General features: G+C 53.8%; 1 protein-coding gene across 6 annotated transcripts in view; it reads left to right on the forward strand.

The window, feature by feature from the left end:
• The window catches only part of DNMT1 (DNA methyltransferase 1), a 43,432-nt gene extending 25,115 nt beyond the window's left edge, over positions 1-18,317 (forward strand). For 5 of the 6 annotated variants that reach the window (XM_055429949.2, XM_055429950.2, XM_055429951.2 and 2 more), the window contains 24 exons: positions 1,173-1,291; positions 1,626-1,718; positions 2,186-2,337; positions 2,631-2,818; positions 2,926-3,109; positions 4,358-4,455; positions 4,802-4,949; positions 5,956-6,071; positions 6,479-6,683; positions 6,763-6,896; positions 7,846-8,019; positions 9,556-9,777; positions 10,640-10,832; positions 11,726-11,810; positions 11,999-12,127; positions 12,284-12,566; positions 12,887-13,028; positions 14,400-14,566; positions 14,921-15,098; positions 15,802-15,997; positions 16,309-16,472; positions 16,578-16,694; positions 17,457-17,547; positions 17,959-18,317. In XM_055429949.2, coding sequence (XP_055285924.1) covers positions 1,173-1,291; positions 1,626-1,718; positions 2,186-2,337; positions 2,631-2,818; positions 2,926-3,109; positions 4,358-4,455; positions 4,802-4,949; positions 5,956-6,071; positions 6,479-6,683; positions 6,763-6,896; positions 7,846-8,019; positions 9,556-9,777; positions 10,640-10,832; positions 11,726-11,810; positions 11,999-12,127; positions 12,284-12,566; positions 12,887-13,028; positions 14,400-14,566; positions 14,921-15,098; positions 15,802-15,997; positions 16,309-16,472; positions 16,578-16,694; positions 17,457-17,547; positions 17,959-17,990 — 3,610 coding nt within the window. In that variant the 3' untranslated portion in view covers positions 17,991-18,317. Of the gene's footprint in view, positions 1-1,172; positions 1,292-1,625; positions 1,719-2,185; positions 2,338-2,630; positions 2,819-2,925; positions 3,110-4,357; positions 4,456-4,801; positions 4,950-5,955; positions 6,072-6,478; positions 6,684-6,762; positions 6,897-7,845; positions 8,020-9,555; positions 9,778-10,639; positions 10,833-11,725; positions 11,811-11,998; positions 12,128-12,283; positions 12,567-12,886; positions 13,029-14,399; positions 14,567-14,920; positions 15,099-15,801; positions 15,998-16,308; positions 16,473-16,577; positions 16,695-17,456; positions 17,548-17,932 lie in introns of all 6 variants that reach the window. The other variant, XM_088839021.1, reaches the window with a different exon arrangement.
• The last annotated feature ends 1,428 nt before the right edge of the window (positions 18,318-19,745 follow it).

Below are 19,745 nucleotides of genomic sequence, written 5' to 3' on the forward strand. Positions count from 1 at the left end.
GGGTTAGCTGGGGACTCTGTTTACCTCTGGTCCTTGGGCTGAAAGTGGCAGGTGGAAACTAGCCCCTTCTGCACACTTGTGGGCCCTGCCCCCGCCTGGGACTCAGCTCTTCTCCCTGCTGTCGCCTCTCCTGACGGAGCGCGAGGACAGTCTTCAGGCTGGGCCCTGGATCCTCCCCTTCCGTGTGCCCACAGTGTCCTGCCCTCCATGGGTGTGTGTCCATCTTTCCCATGTCTTCAGGGCCTAATGGCAAGGCTGTGACCCATCTCTGTCTGCTATGCCTGGTGGAAGAGCTCCCCTCAAAGTACTCATGTGTTCATTTTTTTTAACTTGGTAAGATTCCAAGATGATAATTTCTTGGCTTCCAGGGGCCTAGGCGGTGGGAATGTGGTGGGGGATACTCTCAGACTTGAATAGCACCTCTGGCCTTGAGGCCAGCACAGGCAGGTCCGTAAGCAGAACCTAGCCCAGTCCCATCCTGTTTTCTCAGATTCAGCGTCCTGCTCAATGATGCACATTCTCCAAATGTCACAGAGCATCTCTAGGTGGTGGATGTTCTTGAACTTGAGGCTTCACCCCCTAGAGGGAGGTGGCAGTCCCTCCTTCTCATGTCCTCAATGCACCTCGCCTCTTATGATGTTGTGTAATGCGCATTATTTTAATCTTTTTGAGGTGAAAGTCATAACGCAAACTAACATATAAAATAGTGTGAAGCAGTAAATCCAGAGAAACAAAGCAGATCAGGAACTGGGGTGGTGTGGGGAGGGAGTGACAGCTCAGTGGGTGTGAGGTTTCATTTTCAGCAACAACGTTTTGGAGCTAGATGGGGTGGTGGCACAAGTCTGGGTAGCATGCATTGGAGCAGCCAGTGCGTCTCCACAAGCCACTCCCCAAGGGAGGGTGCGCCAGGGGCTCCCCTGTGAGGTTTTCTGCTGTCCTGCTGTCGGTCTTGCTGACCTGTCCACATTCCCTTTTCATACTCTTACTCTTGGTACCCAGGTGAGCAAATCAGAAGCTCTGGGGTGAAAGAGCACTGTCCTGACCCAGTGTTCTGGCAGCCAGGGAGATAGTGTAGTCTAGGAACCACACCTTGTCTCCCCCGTGTCTGAGCTTGACTCTGTACCTCTGCCTGCCTTTGGTCTCCTGGTAAATGGCCTCTGTCACCCGTCTAGCGTGTACTGTAAACGTGGTCACCTTTGCCCGATTGACACCGGCCTCATTGAGAAAGATGTCGAGCTCCTCTTTTCTGGTTCAGCAAAGCCGATATATGAGGATGACCCATCTCCCGAAGGTAAGGGGAATGTTCCAGATTGTCTGGGACAGTCAGTTTATAAACTGAACAGAGTCTGGGCTGTAAGCAACTACAAGCAGTCTTGCTCTGATGGCTCCAGTAAGGCTGCCCGGCTCACCTGATCAGAGGTGTGGGCTCAGGTGGGGACTCAGTGCCACTTAACCTGCTTGGGTTTTTGAGGCATATTCTTTTAGTCATGTCCAACTCTGCAACCCCATGGACTGAAGCCCGTCAAGGCTTCTCTGTCCATGGGATTTTTCCAGGCAAGAAGACTGGAGTGAGTTGCCATTTCTTAGTCCACTTCATTTCAAGAAACCTTTTCCTCCTCTTTTAGGTGGTATTAATGGCAAAAATTTTGGCCCCATAAACGAATGGTGGATTGCTGGTTTTGATGGAGGTGAAAAGGCTCTTCTTGGCTTTAGCACCTGTAAGTATGTGGCCTACTGTGGACTGTTCTGGAATCTGAAAGATGCTTCTGTCTTCCACGGGGCTTGGTTGGGCTCTGGGAAGTCTCTGGCTCCCATGACTGGGCTTGGTTGGGATCTGGAAAGTCTCAGGCTCTCGTGACTGTGTGGGAAGCATGTTAGGCTTGATTGGGATGGCCTCTCGTACTAGTTAAAACTGACCCTGGAACTGACCTTGCAGCTGAAACCCAGACCGAATTCCAAAAGCCAGAATGGAGCTAGAGGAAAGCCATTTGGCCAGTCTGTTCTCTGGTTGGCTCAGACAGGCCCCTTCTGGATGAGCTAACCCTGACCGTACCTCATGGGTTTTGACATTTGAATGTGGAATGACTCTCTGCCTGTTCTGTGAGCCTCGTAGCCTCATCCCTGCCCTTTGGCTACTGCCGCTGCCATCAGGTTCACACTGCTCTTATCCATCTGTCCACTCCAGCATTTGCCGAGTACATCTTGATGGATCCCAGCCCAGAGTATGCACCACTATTCAGTGTGATGCAGGAGAAAATCTACATAAGTAAGATAGTGGTTGAGTTCCTACAGAAAAACCCTGACTCTACCTACGAAGACCTGATCAATAAGATTGAGGTAAGAGGCTTAGGTCCTTCATTATCTGGGATTCACAGATTGTTTACATGTGATGTTGTTCATTCACTGATTTGGGTCCAACTTTTGGTGACCCCATGGGCTGCAGCCCTCCAGGCTCCTCTGTCCATGGGATTTCCTGGGAAAGGATACTGCCAGGCGGGTTCTTTACCACCGAGCCATGTGGGGAGTCCCATTTACATGTGATACAGATGTACTAAGAAACATGTTTGTTTGACGTAAACCAGTTTTGCTTAAGCCTAAGAGAAACTTCCTTTTTTTGTTCTTTCCAAAAGACCACTGTTCCTCCTTGTATGCTCAACTTGAATCGATTCACAGAGGATTCTCTCCTGCGTCATGCCCAGTTCGTGGTGGAGCAAGTAGAGAGTTATGATCGGGCTGGGGACAGTGATGAGCAGCCCATCTTCCTGAGCCCCTGCATGAGAGACCTCATCAAACTGGCCGGGGTCACCCTGGGAAAGAGGTGAGGGTGCAGCAGGAGTGAGCCTGAGGACCTGAGATGGAGGCTGGAAGGCAGGGCACTGTGTGAGCACTCCCTGGGCCGCTGACACCATGGACTCTCTCCCCCAGGCGAGCTGAAAGGCGGCAGACCATCCGGCAGCCCGCCAAGGAGAAGGACAAGGGCCCCACCAAGGCCACCACCACCAAGCTGGTCTACCAGATCTTCGACACATTCTTTGCAGAGCAAATTGAGAAGGATGACAAGGAGGACAAGGAGAACGCCTTCAAGCGCCGGCGCTGTGGCGTCTGCGAGGTGACCTCGCCTAAGCTGGCTCTCCCGCCCCTCGCGATCTCTGAGGAGCTCGCTGTTTTCTCTTTTTGGCTTGAGAGTCTTACTGCATAGATGTGACCCCCAAAAAACAGAGCTTGGAGACGAGGGGGACAGCTGTCAAAAGAGGCATGCTCAGGCACTTTGCCATCAGTGCCGCTGCTGCTCCAAAGGAGTCTGGCCATGTCCCGTCGTGTCCTCAGGCCCCAGTGTGAGGGTGCAGGGGGTAACTGCCCCACAGGGGCCAGCACTGCTTCCTCCAAGCGGGCTCATCCTCCCAGGATCGCGCCTTGTCTCATGGTGTAACTTTCCTCAGAAAGTGGGGGCTTCGTCCAGCTTAGCTTTGAGGCCTGAGATGACCTCTGAGGTTTTTTTTAGTATAATATATGTATTTATTTCACCCTGGAGGAATTAATCTCCCTAATTCTATCACTGACCCAGAGATCAGATCTGTTTTGGTGTCTTTTTGACTTAATTTGGATGAAAGCTTAAAAGTGAAAATATAGCACCTGCCTTCAGAACTGCCCTCCATTCACACTAGTCCCTGGATTCTGAGGGTCTCCTCTGTCTTCAGTGGCCGCCCTCAATAGGAATTAGTGGGTTGAACTAGTGTCCCCCAAGCAGTGGAAACACAGAGACCTAACCACTGGGCCACCGGCGAATTCCCTGTCCTCACCATTCTTGTTTTGGTTTTTATTTCATCTAGCACATGCATATCCAAACTTTAAATTTTCTTTTTTTTTTTTAATATACATAAACTGGCATCTTTCACAACTACTGTGTGTTGATACGAGTAGACCTAGTTACCACTTTATTCCATAGTATTTCGTTGTGACTCTCCCAGCCTTTCCCTTGGTGATGGGCAATATGATATTCTAATGTGTCTTCTGTGATTCTTCACTGCTTAGAAGCAGAATTGCTGGGGTGTGGGTTACATCCTTGACTTTGATCTGGAACAGTTTTCCAGACTGGTGTCACCAGCTTACCTCTGAGCCACCTGAGTTCTCCTTTCCCCATACCTGTGCCAGCACCATGTCTCAGGGTTAACCTTTACAAACCTCATGTCTTGTTCCTAACTCTTACTTCCCTGAGTTCTAATGAGGTTAAACTTACATATTTTAAAATTCACCAAAAACTGTGCTCGCTTCGGCAGCACATATACTAAAATTCACCAAAAACTGGTTATCAGCTGTGACTAATGGCTGTGTAATTTTTTTTTTTAATGTGTTTTAGATTTGTCAACAGCCCGAGTGTGGAAAGTGTAAGGCCTGTAAGGATATGGTTAAATTTGGTGGTAGCGGACGGAGCAAGCAGGCTTGCCAAAAGAGGAGGTAAGTTTGGCCAATGGTTGTTTTTGGAATGGAGGGAAATGCCAGTTGATATCAAATAGGCTTTGTGTGGGACAGCTGGGTTGACACATATAGAATAGGCAAGATCCCTTTGTCTAGCGTTGTCGCCAAACCTGTCCCTGTTTTCTTAGTGAACACCTTCAGTTGGTTTTACTTTTTTTTTTCCGGCTGCGCTGTGGAGGCTTGTGGGATCCTAGTTCCCCGACCAGGGATTGAACCTGGACCCTTGGCAGTGAGAGCACAGAGTCCCAACCCCTGGACCACCAGGGAATTCCCAGTTGGTCTTATTTTTTAAAGAAGACCTTGCTTATCACAAGTGACTTTGTAGGTGTCCAAACATGGCCATGAAGGAGGCAGACGATGACGAGGAAGTGGATGACAATATTCCAGAGATGCCATCACCCAAAAAGATGCATCAGGGGAAGAAAAAGAAGCAGAACAAGAATCGGATCTCTTGGGTTGGAGATGCCGTCAAGGTAATCCAGGAGTGGGTTCTCGGCTGTCCTCGTGCTGTACTGCTGAGCAGCCAGGTGTCTCACTGCCAGCCGTTCTGAGAGCAGCCAGAGCCCTGGAGCTGAGAAACCTACCCATGCATCCCACAGCTGTGAGCGGAGCAGAGCCCGCTGAGAGGCTGGAGTCTGTGGTCAAGCGCCAAAAATGCATTTTTACTTGTATGCCCGAGGACTCGATGTTCCTTGCCCTCCAAAGTCGGCATTTGATAGAGTCCTGGTGTGCGAGACTGGTTCCCCTGTGAAGCCGGTTTTGAGGAGAGCCCTTCCTGCCCACTCTGGCCTAGGAGTTGGTGATTGGGAACACTAGCAAACTGCCTCCGGGGGTTCTGTGCTCACCTGCCTAAGAGTCAAATCCTTTACCGCAGCTGGAGAGTGAATATGTTCTCGGTGTTGGTCCTTTGGTGTCCGTCCATAAGCTGGAGACGGGCCAGTTCCCTCAGCAAGCCTGAGGCCTACCCCTGCTGGGTGCTGCTCTAGGTCTGGGCGACACAAGTGCTGTTAGGCAGGTGGGGCACGGGAAGAGGGCTGGGGCTGCAGAGGCTTCTTGGTGAAACAACATCCTGAAGGGTTGGAGAGCAGCCAGCCACTTAAAGTCCTTGAGAGGAACCAGGGCAGAGGCCCTGTGGTGGGAACCAGCTTTCCTTGTGGGAGAGAAGGAAGGGGGTCCGCGTGTCTGAGGAGGGTGTGATGAGTGGGATGCGGCGCTGTTCTAATTGAAGGCTAGGATCTGACTTGCTGCTGACACAGGAGGGCAGAGCTGGTGACAGAGGGCTGTGAGTGCCTCGGCTGCAGGCTTCCAGCCAGGGGAGGGGCTGCTCTCTGTAGTAAGTAGCCAGGCAGCTGGAGCTCATGGCTGTTTAGAGAAATCGTCATGAGCTATGCTTTTCTGTAAAGCAGCAGGAACTCGCAGGATAAGCCTTGCACAGACCTTCAGATCCATCCTCTCCTGAAACTAAGCTCTTGTTTTCAGACTGACGGGAAGAAGAGTTACTACAAGAAGGTATGCATTGACTCGGAAACCCTGGAAGTGGGGGACTGTGTTTCTGTAATTCCAGACGACTCTTCAAAACCACTGTATTTAGCAAGGTTTGTATCCTTCCTTCCACCTGACTTCAGCCCACAATTTGAGTAAAAGCAGGAGATGCCTGTTTTGCAAAAATAGCAGCTCTTTGCCCTAGACTAAAACCAAGAAATGAACTTCTCTGGTGACTCAGTGGTAAAGAGTTTGCCTGCCAAAGTAGGAGACCTGGGTTCGATCCCTGGGTTGGGAAGATCCCCTGGAGAAGGAAATGGCAACCCACACCAGTATTCTTGCCTAGAAAATCCCGTGGACAGAGGAGTCTGGTGGACTGCAGTCCATGGGTCGCAAAGAGTCAGACACGACTGAGTACACACACAGGCGACACCAAACAATTACCTATACTCCTAAGGAGCCTCGGTCCAGCTCCACTGGTCGAGTTAGAACCTTCTCCCTCCCCGTATTCTGGCTCCAGGGTCACGGCGCTGTGGGAGGACGGCAGCAATGGGCAGATGTTCCATGCCCACTGGTTCTGTGCTGGGACAGACACAGTCCTCGGGGCCACATCGGACCCCCTGGAGCTGTTCCTGGTCGACGAGTGTGAGGACATGCAGCTCTCATACATCCACAGCAAGGTGCAGGTCATCTATAAGGCTCCCTCTGAGAACTGGGCCTTGGAGGTGAGTCCCCGGTGCCCTGCATGTGTCCCCACCCCTTGCTGCACGGGGTTATCATGGCTGATGGCGGCCCCGTCCCCAGGGAGGTGTGGACCCTGAGGCCCTGATGTCGGAGGACGATGGGAAGACCTACTTCTACCAGCTGTGGTACGACCAAGACTACGCGAGATTTGAGTCCCCTCCGAAAACTCAGCCGACGGAGGACAACAAGTACAAGTGAGTGCGGGGCCCAGGCTCCCAGGCCACCCTGTCGGTGCTCCAAGAGGCTGTGTGAGTGCGTGAACCCCCCTGCTTGTTCTGGGCTTCTCTCTGCTGGGTCTGCTGTCCCCCCATCCTCTGATTTCCCTCCCTGCCAACCAGAGACCAGCCTGACTCGGTTGCAGTGGCTGTGAGTGTGTGGACAGCCTGGTTTGGTGTCAGAGTCACCCCCATGAGAAGCTGTCCCACTCAGGGATAGGATGTGTCTTTCTGTGTCTGTCCCACAAATCTATGTCTTTCCTCATAAGTGAGATCTTTGATTGTGTTTAACTCTAATGCTTTTAGAGAGGCTTGCTTCTTAAATGCTTAGTGCTCCTGTTTTCCTTTCTAACCTTGATACCTCACTTTTTTTAACTAGAGGTGGTGACTGGAGTCTTCCATCATGAGCAGTGTGTGGGAGCAAGGCTGGGAGGGTTTGCTGAGCTGCCTCTGGTATTTCTCCAGTCAGCCTGGGGCTGCTTTGGGGCTTGATCTGTTTTTAAGGCACTCTAACTCTCCTCTGAAGGGTTTATTAATCAGGAATGTTGCATTTTACCAAACCCTCTTCAGCCTTTAGGGATAATAGTGTGAGCCTCTGTTGACATGGTTTGAGTTCCTGGCTTTACCGCAGTCTGCATTATCATTTATGGTGGATTCTTAACCAGATTCTAGGTCATCTGCTAATGTCTCTGTGTTTTCATGTCAACTACTCAAAAGTGGGGTCGACGACGTTTTCCTGATGTGCGTATATCTGGGCTTTGGTCCCTAGTCAAAGCGTGACCATGAAAGTGCAGGAGAGCCGTGCCTTCTAGCATCCATTCATACTTCCTCTTGGTCGCCGGAGTCTCTGGAAATACACCAGTGGTAGCTGCTTATCGTCACCACCAGCCACTCAAGGGCCTTTGGCTTCTGTCCACCGCTCCCTCAGGTTCTGTGTGAGCTGTGCGCGTCTGGCCGAAATGAGGCAGAAGGAAATCCCCAGGGTCATGGAGCAGCTGCAGGACCTGGAAGGCCGTGTCCTCTACAGCCTCGCCACCAAGAACGGCGTCCAGTACCGGGTGGGCGACGGCGTATACCTCCCTCCCGAGGCCTTCACCTTCAAGTGAGTGTCCCTTGGAGCCAGTGGGGCCAGGTGCTCCGGGCCAGCAGCAGGCTGGCTCCACCACATGCCCCCCACCTCAGCCTACTACCAGCTGCTGCTGAGCCGTCGCACTGGTGTCTGTGGTGAGCATACGCCATCCAGCGGTCCTGTGTGGAGCCACTGTCCTTCTGTGGCAGTAAAGCTATCTGTGAAAGAAGTCAGACAGAGCCTGCTGGCTAAAGGAGGATGCTGGGGTCAGTGATGGGTTCCTACCCAGCTGGTCATGTCAGAGACCCCACCCCCAGTTCCCGTTATCAGATGGGGAGAGGAGTATCTTGTCTTGCCTGCCAGGCCTCTAAGGAATAAGTGAGTTAAAAGTGTTTATTAGGGACTTCCCTGTGGTTGAGTGGTTAAGACTGCCCTTCCAGTGCAGGCGGAACAGGTTCAGTCCTGGTCGGGGAACTAAGATTCCACATGCCCTATGGTGTGGCAAAAAAAAAAATCTAAAAAAAAAATGCTCATTACCACAGCGCCTGGCTTAGTGTGAAGGCTGACTGCTTGGTAACTGGGAATTGCATCAAAAGACTTGCAAATCAAAGGACTGAGGCTCTTCAGGGAAAAATCAAAGCCACAGATATTTCCCACACTTGATCCCTTCCTTGTTGGTTCTTAGAACTAGCGTGTTGTTGGATTTACAACCAGCATTTTGGCAAGCTTAGCTCAGTTTCCTGACTTATTTTCCTTGAGTCCTCATTGGAACCCATTCAGTTGAATGGGTTCAACCCAATCAACCCATTCACTGAATTGCAGAGCTTCAGTCATCCCAGCCCCATGCAGTGGGTGTACATGGCACCCTGAAACACCAGTTCTTGGCCTGGAAGGGGAGGCCGCCCTGTAGGGCTGTTGACCAGGTACTCCTGACCCAGACGGAAGTGAGAGCACAGGTGTTCAGAGAGTCTCTGGGGCCTGACAGACTTGGGGGGGCCTGGCAGGAACACACGGCAGCTGCCCTCCTGAACTGCTCAACTTCCTGTCTTCAGAGTGTGGCCCTGTGGTCCTGGCAGCTTGGCATCTGATATGATGGCCTGATTCCGCCAGTACATGGCCAGGCCAGGTTCAGCTAGCCCAGACTGCCCATCTTCTCCCCTGGCCTCTCCCACAGTGCCCCGAGGTTAGTGCCTCAGTCAGAATGTAGGTTATGCCACGGCCACAACTCTCAGATCACAGGAGTTTACCTCTTGCCTGAACTGTGTGTCCACTATAGTTCAGAGGACTCCGACTGTTCTGTGGAGCTGAACACATCACCTGCCAGGAAGTCCTGCCCTGAGGCCGGGTACAGGGAGAATGTGAACAACCTCAGCAGTGAGACCCAGAGCGCAGATGGGGAATACCTGTGTTAAAGTGTGGATTAGATTGAATCTCTAAATCTGCGCTAAGGGTACTGAGTTACGTTAGTTCAGGTGCTGGAGTTTAAACAGTGACTATGACTGGTCAGTCACGCCGAACCACTTTCTAACGTTCCGCGGTCAGTCACTCAGAGCAGTCGCTTCTCTGCAGCATCAAGCTGTCCAGTCCTGTGAAACGCCCCCGGAAGGAGCCTGTGGATGAAGCTCTGTATCCAGAACACTACCGGAAGTACTCCGACTACATCAAGGGCAGCAACTTGGATGCCCCCGAGCCCTACCGTATTGGCCGCATAAAGGAGATCTTCTGCAGCAAGAAGAGCAATGGCCGGCCCAATGAGACAGACATCAAGATCAGGGTCAACAAGTTCTACAGGTCGGTGAGGGCTTTGCCCTCCAGGGGCCTCTGCTTGAGTCATGGGAGGTAGTGAATTGCACACACAGTGGTGGTCTAAGGGGTGGAGGAGGTAGTCCTCCCAGGTGTTCCTGATTACCTGGTGGGTGCTGAGGATCACTGCAACTGTATAGCACAGCCCTGGATTCCTATCTTAAAGCTGCAGAGCTTTGTCCAAAAGAAAGCAGTGAGTGGAGGTCCAGAGTGTGACCGAGGCAGGCATGGAATATCCTGGGCTCTGTCTGAGGTGCCATCAAAACCCTGATATCTGTTTAAACTCCGTGTGTCCCGCCCCTTCCCTGCTGCCAACCCTCCTGTCCTTTTCAGTCCCTTTTCTCCGTTTCTGGGGTTTCTCTCTGTCCCAAGATCTTGGCTTCACTGAGTTTCTGGGATCCTAATAGTAGTTAGGAGCTTAAACTGAAGCTAATCCCTACAGGTAGGTCTCCAGTTGCTCCACTTCTTAGCTAACGCACAGGAAAGATTTTCTGAAGACTTTGAAATAACAGGGTACCGAGAGAACAAGGAGTCTGGAGGGCATAGGGGGAAGAAGGCAGCTCTAGACATGCTTCTCAATAGGAGATCAGCAACTGATCTCAACCCAGGCCCACCCAGTCGTCTTGGAGGCATAAAGAGCAAGCAAACCCTTAGTTGAGTTCATGGTAAGAAATCCCACTTAGTTTGTGGTGTTTAGTGCCGACTAAGGGGGTTAGTAATCAAGGTGACTTAGTGAGGCATGGGGCCTAGTCTTTATCCACTGATCCTATGAGCACATCCCCAGGAATATGCCGTTTAATTCATTTTCAACTTGCGACAAATGAACTAACAAAGACTCTTGCACTCCCAGGCCGGAGAACACACACAAGTCTACCCCGGCCAGTTACCACGCAGATATCAACCTGCTTTACTGGAGCGATGAGGAGGCCATGGTGGACTTCAAGGCCGTGCAGGGCCGCTGCACTGTGGAGTACGGAGAGGACCTGCCTGAGTGCCTCCAGGACTTCTCTGCCGGTGGCCCCGATCGCTTCTACTTTCTCGAGGTGGGGCCCTGGGCTCATTGCAGGGAGGGCCTCCGGGTCAGACACAGCGCCCGAGAAGTTTACTTACCCAGAGCACGAGTCTGTGACATTCAAGTTGTTCTGGAATTTAACACTTAAAACAAAATGTTTTAACATCCTAATGCAATAACTCAAACTTCCCTGATGGCTCAGACAGTAAAGAATCCGCCTGGAATGCGGAAGACCTGGGTTCAGTCCCTAGGTTGGGAAGAGTCCCTGAAGAAGGGAATCGCAACCCACTTCAGTATTCCTGCCTGGAGAATTCCGTAGACAGAGGAGTCTGGCGAGCTACAGTCCATGGCATTGCAAAGAGTCAGACACAACTGAGTGACTAACACACACACAAATAACAATTTTTGTAGACTGTTAGGTGGCCTCTGCTAGTCTGGCCAGTGTCTATGAGTTAGGGAAATGGACCTCTAGCCCCAGGAGATGAATCCCTGCCCCTAGTCCCTTCAGCCTCATAGCTGAGCTTGTAGCCTGGTTATTGAGAGAGAGAAGAGCCAGGTGTCTGTTGATTTAAGCTAATCACTTTTAAATTGTGTGAGCACGGCTTTTTTGTGACAGCCATGTATGGTCTTAAGATAACCCGTGTCTCCCCCAGGTTCCAGTCTGTACAGACTGATTATAACATTTGCCTATTTTTAGAATGAGTAGTCCAGGTACATAAAATAGCAGGAATTTCTGTCAGTCACATAAAACATTTTTATTAGTAGAATTTTCCCCTTTTCTCTGTTAGAATCAAAGCCCTCTTGGCTTCTGGCCATACTTAGGGAGAAATGAAGTATATTCTTATCAAATTAACTTAAGTCCTATTTGTTAGAGAGGGGAGCTGGTGTTTCTCTTCCAGACCACTGTGGTTCTTTCTCCCTCAGGCCTATAACGCCAAGAGCAAAAGCTTTGAAGATCCTCCGAACCACGCCCGGAGCCCCGGAAATAAAGGGAAAGGGAAGGGGAAAGGTATGTCGTGGTATGTCATTCCCCCAGGTTCCTTTTCAAGTCTGTGACTAACTTGGATACTCAGTCAATCAGTATGAAAGAGCAGCCTCTGATGTTACCTCTCTCAAAACGAGGTGGACTCTGAGTCACCAGGAGCTTTGAGCAGAGCAGGTCAGTACCCTGCTCTGACTGGGGCCCATCTCCTGCAGGAAAAAACAGAACGAAATCTCAGACGTGTGAGCCGAGTGAACTGGAGACAGAAATCAAACTGCCGAAGCTGCGGACCCTGGACGTGTTTTCTGGCTGTGGGGGACTGTCGGAAGGCTTCCACCAAGCGGGTGCGCTCCAGGAGGGGTCTCTCCACACAACCTGTTGAAAACTGGATCAGGCAGGCTGTGTCTGGAAGACCTCTGTGGCCCTGGTCACAGTTCCGACTAGAGAGTCTCTTTCTGGGGAGTTCATGACATGTCTGTGTCCTTGTATCCCCCATCCAGGTATCTCGGAGACACTTTGGGCCATCGAGATGTGGGACCCCGCGGCCCAGGCATTCCGGCTCAACAACCCTGGGTCCACAGTGTTCACAGAAGACTGCAACGTCCTGCTGAAGCTGGTCATGGCCGGGGAGGTGACCAACTCCCGTGGCCAGAAGCTGCCTCAGAAGGGAGACGTGGAGATGCTGTGCGGCGGGCCGCCCTGCCAGGGCTTCAGCGGCATGAACCGCTTCAACTCTCGGACCTACTCCAAGTTCAAGAACTCCCTGGTGGTCTCCTTCCTCAGGTAAACAGAGCGAAAGCCCCTCTGCGTTCAGTGCCACCCAAGGGCAACTAGACGGCCTGCCCCTGCGCTGCAATGCCTGGTGCCAGGGCCACGCAGTCACCACTTTAGCCTTCACTCCTGCAGAAGGCTGCTGCTGAGCGAGGCGCCAGTCTCAGCCTTCAGGGAGTTCACGCTCCCTCTCCACTAGGGAGAGACCCTGAGAGCCGGCAGATGCATCTTGACAGGCGTCAAAGCAGTTGGGAGTGACTTCTGGCCGAGGAGGCCTTCTTGCTCTCTCCAGGTGTGGGGCTGACTCTCTCAGTCCCTCCTGTCCCCCACAGCTACTGTGACTACTACCGGCCCCGCTACTTTCTCCTGGAGAACGTTCGGAACTTCGTCTCCTTCAAGCGCTCCATGGTCCTGAAGCTGACGCTGCGCTGCCTGGTCCGCATGGGCTACCAGTGCACCTTTGGCGTGCTGCAGGTGGGCCCAGGTTGGGGGCAGACGCAGAGGCCAGAGACGGGGGCGGCCATCCCTGGGCAGGGGGCAGACAGGCACAGGCAGAGGCCAGAGACAGGGGCGGCCATCCCTGGGCTGCAACAAAGTATTCCTAACTGAAAACAGAGCTCCAAATGGGACTTTCCCAGCACTTCCACTGCAGGGGGTGTGGGTTCAATCCCTGGTGGGGAACTAAGATCCTACATGCTGCTGAATGTGGCCAAAAATTAAAAACAAAACAAAACCCCTCAAAGGGTCAGGCTGTAGGGTTGGGGAGGCAGATGCTGGGGCCCGCACTGCACTATGGAGCCTTTGGCATTCAGATTCTGGAGGAACTCAGAGCCAGGACCGCAGCAAGTCCTGAGGGGCTGTGTGCAAGAGACCTCTTTGCCACATTATTTCCAGCTCATTTCCCCTGATGGGGTATAGGGGTGCCCAGCTGTGGAACCCCAGGTAGCAGTTAGATTCCCACACAGGGTGGGTCAGGAACCACACATAGACCAAACTGTTTTATAGACTAAACAACCGTGTCTCTCTGGGTGAACGTACATGCTTATGAACACCTAAAGGATGTGGATGGTGACACTCCAGGGAGTTCTCAGTGGCCGTGTCTGCAGTGACAGGGCCTTGGGGTGGTCAGAGGGGACAGAGCCTCTTCTGAAGAGCAGCTGCTCTGTGTGTGCCTGTTCAGTAGCTGATGGCATAACTAAAACTGAAACAAGTGCTGAAGCAGGAGGGAGGGTTGGCTGGAAACCAGTGAGTGTGTGGAGGGGAGAGGGTGGCCACGCGGCCCCAAGCCTCCCAAGTCAGTCTCCACAGTGTCTCGGCCTCGCTGAACAAGCCTCGTTGGCAGCCGTGTTCTGTCCCTGTGACTATGGGCTGCCAGGCGGGAGGTGCGGCTCCTGGTGTCTTCTCTGGCCGCCCTCCTCCCCAGTGCTAGGACCACGGCACCCCCACGTTTCTAAAGAACCGGCTGAGAGCATCTGCAGAGTTCACTCCCACCTCCTCCAGGGGCTGCCGGCCACCTCCTGGGATCGCTTGTCCTTCCCTCTGGCCTCTGGTTAGGTGTAAGCCTGTGGGTTAACTTCCTGGAGAACGACATGGCGACCCACTCCAGTATTCTTGCCTGGGGGATCCCATGGACAGGGGAGTCTGGTGGGCTGCAGTCCATGGGATTGCAAAGATTGGGATGCTACTGAAGCAACTTAGCACTAGTACTGTGGGTTAACTAGGGGCTCTCTGGGTGAGCTTCACACCGACCAGCTGCTCCCCAAAGTCAGATGCCACGGACCCCAGCCCTCGGACCAGCGAGTCAGGGTACCCGCTGACTGTGTGTCTCTGGTCCTCCCTGCACAGGCTGGTCAGTACGGTGTGGCCCAGACTCGGAGGCGAGCCATCATCCTGGCCGCAGCCCCTGGGGAGCCACTCCCTCTGTTCCCGGAGCCGTTGCATGTATTCGCACCCCGGGCCTGCCAGCTGAGCGTCGTGGTGGACGACAAGAAGTTTGTCAGCAACATCACCAGGTAGGAGCCCTGCCCGCCCGTGGTCGTGGTGCCGGGGGACCTCAGCGACAAGGCCCGGGCCCGGAGAAAGTGTTAGCGAGGAGCAGTGGTGTGGGGTCCAGCCTGCCCCCAGAACGCTCTGCCCCTCTGGGCTCCTCCTGCCCAGCACCCTGAGTACAGGGCCACAGCCAGAGCCCATGCTCTACACAGGGTCTGAGGAGAATGCTGCCCCGGTGACCTTGGGTGGCCCTTTGACCCCAAGTCGAGGTCCCCTTTTCTGGAGAAGACGGTGCCAGTTGTCGGGGATAGCAGCTGTGACTCAGGTGACAGTAGCTGTGTGTCCCAGAGGTGCCAGCCCTCCATGCTTTGCTGCAGGTTGAGCTCGGGTCCCTTCCGAACCATCACCGTGCGGGACACCATGTCCGACCTCCCTGAGATCCGGAACGGGGCCTCGGCACTGGAGATCTCATACAACGGGGAGCCCCAGTCCTGGTTCCAGAGGCAGCTCCGGGGCTCACAGTACCAGCCCATCCTCAGGGATCATATTTGCAAGGTGACCAGGGCAGGCCTCCCTGCAGCTGCCTCCTGGCGACAGAGCTGCGGGTGGAGCCCAGACTGGGCTGGGGAAGCTGATCTCTGCCCCTCCGCTTCTGCTCCTCCTGCTCTTGATCCCTCACCCCTAGACCAGCGTTATCTCAGCCGGCCCCCAGCCTCACCACCTCACTGCCTCCTGCTTCTCCTCTTACTTCGCGCCCTCTCACCATCACCACCCTCCCCACTGCAGTGCTTGGTTGTGTGGAGTGTTCATCGGAGCTTATTGCTCTGAAGCAATAGGGCCAGGAAGGCCTTATACTCAGGCAGAGTTTGTACTCTTCCCAGAATAGGTCTGGGACGGCCACTGTTTGCCACCGCGTCTCTCACCACCCCTGTTCTCTGGGTGACCCCAGGGCTCCTGCCTCTGGCTCCACCTGTGCCAAGTCAGAGCCTCCCAAACCCTCCCCGCACTTGCCCGAAGCCACCCCTTCACCCATCCTCCCTTACCCCGCGTCCCTGCTCTGGAGTTGTCATGGCATGTGTATGACTCCAGGCTGTGCACTGGGGTTACTGTCATTCTCCCCCAGTGGGATACAAGCCCCTGGGGGCTCCTAGTCACCACTAGTGTGCCCAGTGCCCACCACAACAGCACCCAGCCCCCATGGCACCTGCTTGGGTGCTCCCCGAACTGGGCGACAGCCAGGTCTGCTGTGCTCCTCCAGGACATGAGCGCCTTGGTGGCAGCCCGCATGCGGCACATCCCCCTGGCCCCAGGCTCGGACTGGCGTGACCTGCCGAACATTGAGGTGCGGCTCTCTGACGGCACCCTGGCCCGGAAGCTGCGGTACAACTACCACGACAAGAAGAACGGCTGCAGCAGCACCGGCGCCCTCCGCGGGGTCTGCTCCTGTGTGGAAGGTGGGGCGCCCCCTCCCCATGCCCTGCCTCCGGGTATGGCTTCCTCCTGCTTGGTGTGAAGCTTCCAGCCCCCTTAGGGTCTGCAGCCATGTCGGGGGTTCGAAGGAAGGGGCACGATCTCAGGCTTTCTCAGCAGTAGGTGCAGGGGCTTAGGCGCCCAGCGTCCCTGAGCTGGGTGCAGACCCACCGGACCTGGGTGTCCCTGCTCTAAATAAAGGCTGCTGAAAGCAAGGCTTATGAGGAGGCTCTGCCCGGGGGACTGTCCTCATTCCCCAACCCCATGGCCCCATCACAGCCCTCTCTCCCTGCAGGCAAGCCCTGTGAGCCTGCGGCCCGACAGTTCAACACCCTTATCCCCTGGTGCCTGCCCCACACTGGGAACAGGCACAACCACTGGGCTGGCCTCTATGGGCGTCTCGAATGGGACGGCTTCTTCAGCACGACTGTCACCAACCCCGAGCCCATGGGCAAGCAGGTAGGTCTGCAGGCCCCTCGGGCCTGGGTGGGGACGGTCGCTGGCCAGGGAGGGCTTCCTGTGGTCCCCTCTCACACCCGCCCCCACTGTGCTTCTCTCCCCCAGGGCCGTGTGCTCCACCCCGAGCAGCACCGAGTGGTGAGCGTCCGGGAGTGCGCCCGCTCCCAGGGCTTCCCTGACACCTATCGGCTGTTCGGCAACATCCTGGACAAGCACCGGCAGGTCAGTGGATGGACGCTGAGGTGGGGCCGGCCGGCAGCTCCCACGAAACAGGCCCAGCGAGAGGGAGCAGAGGGTGGGGTGGGTCCGTGGGGAGCTCGGCTCACACGGTCACTTCTGAGGGGACGCTGAACCCCCACAGCTGGTTGACTGGCTGGCCTCAGTATTCCCAGGAGGGTGGTGGTAAGAAAGGGGTAACCCGCCATCCCTGGGGCCTTGGGTCCTCATGGGTCAGGCAGAATCCCTAAGCGTGTGGTTGCTATTGACAGCTGAAGGAGATTTAGCCCAAAGGAAACCTGCAGCACGTCACACCGAGCAGGCTGGGTGTGGTGGTGCTCGTTCTCTGTCACTAAGCGCTGAGATGAAGCAGTGTTTCCTCCTGTTCTCAGAGTACTAGGTTTGGCTCTTAATTAAGGTACATCCAAGTAATGCAGGTGCATGGCTGGGGTTACAGCGAGACCTTCCCAGTTTCACACCACCCTCACCCCCCGCAACATGCTGTTCTCCCGGAGTATCAACTTTCAGCCGGAAGTGAGACCTGGTGGCTTCTGTATCTGGACTCTAAGATTTTCTAAAGCCCTTTAAGTCCCCTTTCTCTGGCTGATTCTTGACCCATCAGTGTTTGGGGTGGGAGGAGGGTCCAGTGGAAGGGCTTTGGAGGCCCCTGTGAGCCTGAGGCCAGGGGCCCAGTGCCCAGGTCTGAGTGGAGGCTGGTGCTGACTCCGGCTGTGCCAAACCGGGTGTCGCCCTCCATCCGTCCTGCAGGTGGGTAACGCTGTGCCGCCGCCACTGGCCAAAGCCATCGGCTTGGAGATCAAGCGCTGCATGTTGGCCAGAGCGCGAGAGAGCACCTCAGGTATGGTGGGGGCAGAGATGGCAAGGGTGTGACGTTAGGCTTTGGGACTGGGACGACTCACCCAGTGGCCTCGCGTCTCTCTCGGGGTTGCTGTGAGACCGAGCAGGCAGGCGGGTGGGTAAGCAGACAGGCACTGGGATCCGGTTCTGTCCTGTGGCAGAGTCTGGCTCTGCTGGGCCCACCGTGGACGCTAACCCAGGCAGTCTAGAAGCCTTTAGGGGACACCTGAGCAGTGCTCAGTCTCTCTGAATGTTGATACAGAGCTGCCACAGGTTCTTACCTGGTCGTCCTTTAACATCGACACCTGGGCATTAACATAGCTCCTGGTTAATGTACCTGTCGTACTTGTCTGTTGCTTACTGTAACATATGGAAGTTCCCTGCAGTGATTCTCCCTTTTATTTCCCTTCAGCTAAAATCAAGGAGGAGGCTGCCAAGGACTAGTTCTGTCCTCCCATCACCCATGTTTCTGCCACCAGAAATCCCCAACATGCACTGATATTGTTGTATTTTTCACATGTCAATCAGTCAGTTCAGATGTGTCGTATGCGGTGTTTGTGGCCTTGGCTGAGATGAAGCTCTTCAGTGAGATTTGCCTATCGGCTAATTTGACTTAGTGATCAAACTGTGCAGTACTTTGTCCATTCTGGATTTTAAAAGTTTTTTATTACGCATTATATCGAATTTACCACTGTATGAAGTGGAAATTAAGACTTTATGTAGTTTTTATATGTTGTAATATTTCTTCAAATAAATCTCTCCTATAAATCACCCTGGGTGGCGACTCACAATTTACGAGGGACTTCTGGCTGCGTCTACACAGAGGCCGGATGAGAGTGGGGTCCTTAGTGCCGAGTGTGACCCCACAGAGGCCGGATGAGAGTGGGGTCCTTAGTGCCGAGTGTGACCCCACAGAGGTGTTCATCTGAAGTTAGATCATTCCATGTGTGTTTGGGGTAGAGATTGTGACTCAGTGCTGGCCAATAACATGCAAGTAGAACTTGCTGGTGTTGTTTCCAGGAAAGCCTTTTATTTATTTTTTGTCTACACTGTGAAGCATGCAGGATCTTAATTCGCCAACCATGGATCAACCCCATGCTGCCTGTATTGGGAGCATGGAGTCTTAACCGCTGGACCACTAGGGAAGTCCCCAGGAAGTCTTAGTTGGCCTTCCTCGTGGCCTTGTATCTGTCTCTTTGGTCTGGAGTGGGCTGTGATGCCTGGCAGTACAGCAACTGTCATGTGACCACGAGGCCAGAAGCCCCACACGGCGGATGGTGGCGCAAGAAGAGAAGCGTCCCTTGGAGCCCTGGCCTGCCACCCCCAGACAGACCCTTTATTTGGAATCTGTCAGGTGGACTTTCCACGTTTTCAGCCTGACTCACTGCTACTGAATTCTAGGAGGAACAAACCTTTTCTTTGGTTCATCTTTGGGAAAGACCTGCTACAGCAATGAAGCAGAAGCAGACAAAGAAGTGTCACCAGCACAAACGCCCCAGAGCGCCACTGTTAAGAAGTCAAGGAGCACCTGTCCCACCTCCTTCTATTCAGGAGGGCACTAGGTGTCACCTCTATTGAACATGCCATGTAGTCACAGGTGCCTTAATCACAAGACTGAAGGACCAGAGAGCGTTCAAATGTAAAATCCATTCAGCTCCTTCATAAGTAATCTGGCTTCCCTAGTGGCTCAGTCAGTAAAGAATCTGCCTGCCAATGCCGGAGGCTCAGGTTTGATCCCTGGGTGAGGAAGATCCCCTCAAAAAGGAAATAGCAACCCACTCTGGTGTTCTTGCCTGGAGAATCCCCATGGACAGAAGAGCCTGGTAAACTACAGTCCGTGGGGTTGCAAGAGTCGGACACGAATTCACGACTTAGTGACTAATCTACCACATCAGTTCAGTTCGGTTGCTCAGTCATGTCTGACTCTTTGCGACCCCATGAATCACAGCACACCAGGCCTCCCTGTCTATCACCAACTCCCGGAGTTCACTCAAACTCATGTCCGTCGAGTCGGTGGTGCCATCCAGCCATCTCATTCTCTGTCATCCCCGTCTCCTCCTGCCCCCAATCCCTCCCAGCATCACAGTCTTTTCCAGTGAGTCAACTTGTCGCATGAGGTGGCCAAAGTATTGGAGTTTCAGCTTCAGCATCAGTCCTTCCAATGAACACCCAGGACTGATCTCCTTTAGAATGGACTGG

Source organism: Moschus berezovskii, chromosome 8 (genome assembly GCF_049115385.1).
Source record: "Moschus berezovskii isolate FMDL1 chromosome 8, NW_MosBer_1.0, whole genome shotgun sequence".
Lineage (NCBI taxonomy): Eukaryota > Metazoa > Chordata > Mammalia > Artiodactyla > Moschidae > Moschus > Moschus berezovskii.